General features: G+C 37.4%; 1 protein-coding gene across 1 annotated transcript in view; it reads right to left on the bottom strand.

Annotated features, from left to right (window-relative positions):
* Positions 1-1,369: 1,369 nt before the first annotated feature.
* LOC111258955 (importin subunit alpha-1) overlaps positions 1,370-3,970 on the bottom strand; it is a gene marked incomplete at its 5' end in the record, with an annotated part of 8,819 nt that continues 6,218 nt past the window's right edge. The window contains 3 exon segments of the mRNA XM_022830571.1: positions 1,370-2,055; positions 2,234-2,424; positions 3,261-3,496. Coding sequence (XP_022686306.1) covers positions 1,906-2,055; positions 2,234-2,424; positions 3,261-3,496 — 577 coding nt within the window.

Here is a 3,970-nt window from a genome sequence, read left to right as displayed (position 1 = left end):
AGCAGTTAGATAACATCAACATTCGTTTTTATAAGAATAAGGTTTAAAATGGATATCCACTAAGGGATTGTAAGGCCTTAAAGGGTCAATCGACCGGTAGTACTTAGACACTGCTCCATATACCATATTCCTTGCAACCAGCTCGGCAATTGCTAGGCACATTTCTAGAAAATATTGAAATTTCATAACGTTTTCATGAAGGACAGGATTCGGTAGTGCGTAGTATTAGGGAATTGTCCGACGCGACAGTTTAGGCTAATATAAAACATTGTAAGAGTTCATTATAGTAACAGGGTTTTCGAGGTAGGAAGAAAACGAGTACGCACTCCACGTAAAAGGTAAAATAGTAGAATCACGGTTCCTTTTGGTAATTAGAGCGCAGGTAAAGGCAACTGACTGAATCACAAAAAAGACTGCATTAAAAGAGTCATAGCATAGCTCAAGAGAAAGTGGATAAGCTGTTTTACGAGAAGTAACATGTCAAGAAAATCGAAACAGACCATGCTATATTTACATGTTTTATGCAACTATAGACACTGGTAAGAATCCTTTAGCTCGTCGAGACCGTAGACAATATCCTAGCCAAAAACAGGGATACGAGTAGAAGCTCGCTAAGCTCTATTGCGAATCAAGACACCTGCATACACTGTACGTACGCTTCTTCCAGTACGTTAACAAACCAAAAGGAATTCTAACGGGTTAATTTGCACTATATTAATGATGAACAGGTACATACGCACAAATTTAAGAACTGGAACTAACTAATCGGCCATTTGCTGAAGCATATTTAGATTATTTAAAATCGTATTTACATTAGTACTGGCCAAGGAAGTTAACTCAAAAAAGTTAGCTCAAGTAGTTAATGGGTACCGAGTGTGATAACAAAAAAAAACAAAAGGTTCCTCTATTTTCAACTTCTCACAACTTTTCTAATTCTCTGCTTTCAACTGCACTTTTCTTAGAGGGAAAGTAGTCGAAAAGCTTTTGAATATGTAAGTTTCTGTCTCATGACCTATTAGGTATCATTGGTAATAACTTGGCGTCGATACTCATTTCATTGTTGCTTGATTGGTTGATTTGAGTCTCTGAAAGCTGATGCGGTGTTGGGTTAAATATTGTGTCCTTCTGCTTTGCAATTTGCTTCACGTAAACTTTAGTCAAGGCTTCCTCGAACTGACTTGAAAATTGACTTACCTTGATCTAACAAAAACTTGATACTACGTACGAAATATTCTAACGAAACGGGTACGTGAAACGTAAAGGATTAGCGAAATTTATCTCTGACAGACGATTCAGGTGTTATGTACGTACAAATAAAACTCTATAGTCTCCACTAAACCTAGTCAATGGCCAAATGAAAACCAAACGATTGAACCCAATCATTTGTTTTATTCTTCACAATGATAATGATTGTCGCATTCATTATAGATATGTCCACACCAATTTTTTAAAAAATGCAGCGTTATTCAAGAGTGATAAATATAATAAAATTAGGCGATCCAGCAAAGCGCTTTACTAAATTCTTAAACATTAGCTAACTGATTTTGAGTTAGGTGGTCAAAACCTGTCAGAGAGCTTTATTACTCTGTGTTAATTTGACCAGTCATTTCATTTAACACATCTCTACGTAAACATTTAACATAGATGGCTATTTTTACGTAGCCAAAGCCATTTTTGCTTGAGCCAATTTTTGTACGAAGGAACTATCAGTTGCGGATAGTAACCATAATATTTTTGACTAAAAACAAAATCTTTCGGAAACGTAACCCGTGAAATAGCAATGGTTTGGTAGTTGTGATCTATTGCTTTGCACATATAAGATCAGATAGGCCTAGAGAGAGGAAAATATTGGAGATCATGTAAACAGTAGTCGCTTGCCACTGTTATTTATTTACCTATAGAACTTTAAAACTGGAACTGACTATTGCCGGATCCAGGATTGTTGGGATTGAACATGTAATGCTGACCGTCCTCAGCTACCGCAGGGCCTGTTTCACCTTCGCTGTCTTCTGCGCCCCAATATTCCTCAACGAGCTTAACCGCCATCCCGTAAATCTAAAACTCGTAACATTGTTTTTCGTCTTCATAGTTAGTGAATTATGTTATACATACATATACATACACGTATTTTCAATCGCACGTTTCAAAACATTAATATGAATAATTGCACTTCAGCTATCGAGGCAGGTTAATTACAACACAGAACAGTAACGCGAGTGACGGTCCTTCTTACCTCTTCGTTTTCGTGGGCCTGCAATCGCTCGAGTTGATCAACAAGTCCCATTTCCTCGAGTACCTCACACAGGGTATCACGCTGGTTCATCTTGTCGCCGGCTTGTAGGATATTCCTTACAGCATCCAGAACCACCATAGTGATCTTAGCGTCATTTTGAGTTAACATGTCAATAAGCGGTTGGAGTACACCTGAAGTTTACATTAAGTCGAATATAAATATGACTTTAAACTAATGCACTCCAGATTTATATTAAGCTAACTAACTGTTAGGAAGCGATGACTAAGAAAAGTATCTCTAGTATTATCAATGCGGCAGCTTAGCATTAATTTTCGAACTATAGTGTGTAATAACTATTCAATGCAGCCGCATCGTTTGCAATCTCAAATTTTTGCGCGAAATTTCGCAATTTTCGAAAAAATAATTTTTTTTTCGCATGAAATGTTGCTAGCGAGTGGCGCCAGACTGAAATGTCATTAGCCTGTCTGGCCAAGTTGCTTTACGTTTAAAAGCACTTCGGCCTCCGCAGGTTCGCACAATGACTAAAGGAAGACGTAGTCCCAGCATAGTGATATCTAACAGAAGGTGCCGTGGATTTTTTCATTAATCAACTTTCTTTTCGCCGATTCCCCGAAAAAAGCGATATATATAATGAAAATTATTGACTTCACCATTTAAATCTTTATGTGTTATGAAAATGAAAGCACAGACTTGAGTAAGAATATGGAATACTTTCTCTTATGCATCTTAGGCACGATTAATATGAAGATTCTTGTGTATTCAGTGAAAGACTATACCAATATAAAGCACGTGCGGGGCTATAATAGTACATTTCGTATTGCTGTATTTATATTGTAGCAGGCAGACATTTTACTTAATCTTATCTATTATCTAGATCTATTATCAAGAGCAGTTGTTGAAAATAAAACCAAGTTTCAAACGATGTTTAATATGAGGATATTAAAACATACCGGGGTAAGTTCTACCACCAACGAGAACCACTAGTCAATCGTACAACCACACGCACCTTCTTGGACCAGTAATCCTATCTGATCTACGCTTCCTCCACAAGTGAAATTGGAAATGGCCCAAGTAGCCTCTTTCTGCGTTTTGACATCTCCATGTTGAATGAGTTCGATGAGACAAGGAACAAGCCCAGCAGTAATCACAGCTTGGATTTGACTTTGATTGCCAGCTGTGATGTTTGAGAGTGCCCATGCCACTTCCTTGCGGAGATTCAATGTCTCATTAGTTAAAAGATGCCTGAGAAGTAAAATAACAGAAGTGAGTAACATTTAACGAGTCAGAGCATAAAACTACACTGTTTGCGCGCAATCAGTGTTATCTGATTTTGTGATATCTGGCTTAAATCTCAATTGAAGACGCACTAAATACGTTCAGTTTACGGTCTACGCAAAACTGCGGTGCAAGGTTTAGGACAATTTGTTGGGCTAAATCGAAATACTGAAAATTTCCACTACAGTCTATTATGCAGCCTGCATCTTCATATTAGCTATGATAGAGTAATACTAACCCATAGTCTCGAAACTTTCAAATAAAAAAAAAGCTCTTTCTTAAGAAGTGACAGAAAACCGCAAATCTTAGAAAGGTATGATTCTCATTTATCATCAAAGTGAACTCTATGCTATTCTCTTATTTGCCCATATCACAAAGAGAGAGTGAGAGGGAGAGAGAGGAAGAGAGCGTTCACTTTAAAACTATATTCTTTCGGACATA

The sequence above is a fragment of the Varroa jacobsoni genome, unplaced genomic scaffold (genome assembly GCF_002532875.2).
Source record: "Varroa jacobsoni isolate VJ856 unplaced genomic scaffold, vjacob_1.0 scaffold_279, whole genome shotgun sequence".
Taxonomy (NCBI): domain Eukaryota; kingdom Metazoa; phylum Arthropoda; class Arachnida; order Mesostigmata; family Varroidae; genus Varroa; species Varroa jacobsoni.
Note: the sequence above shows the minus strand (reverse complement) of the source record. Positions and strands in the feature narration are given on the sequence as shown.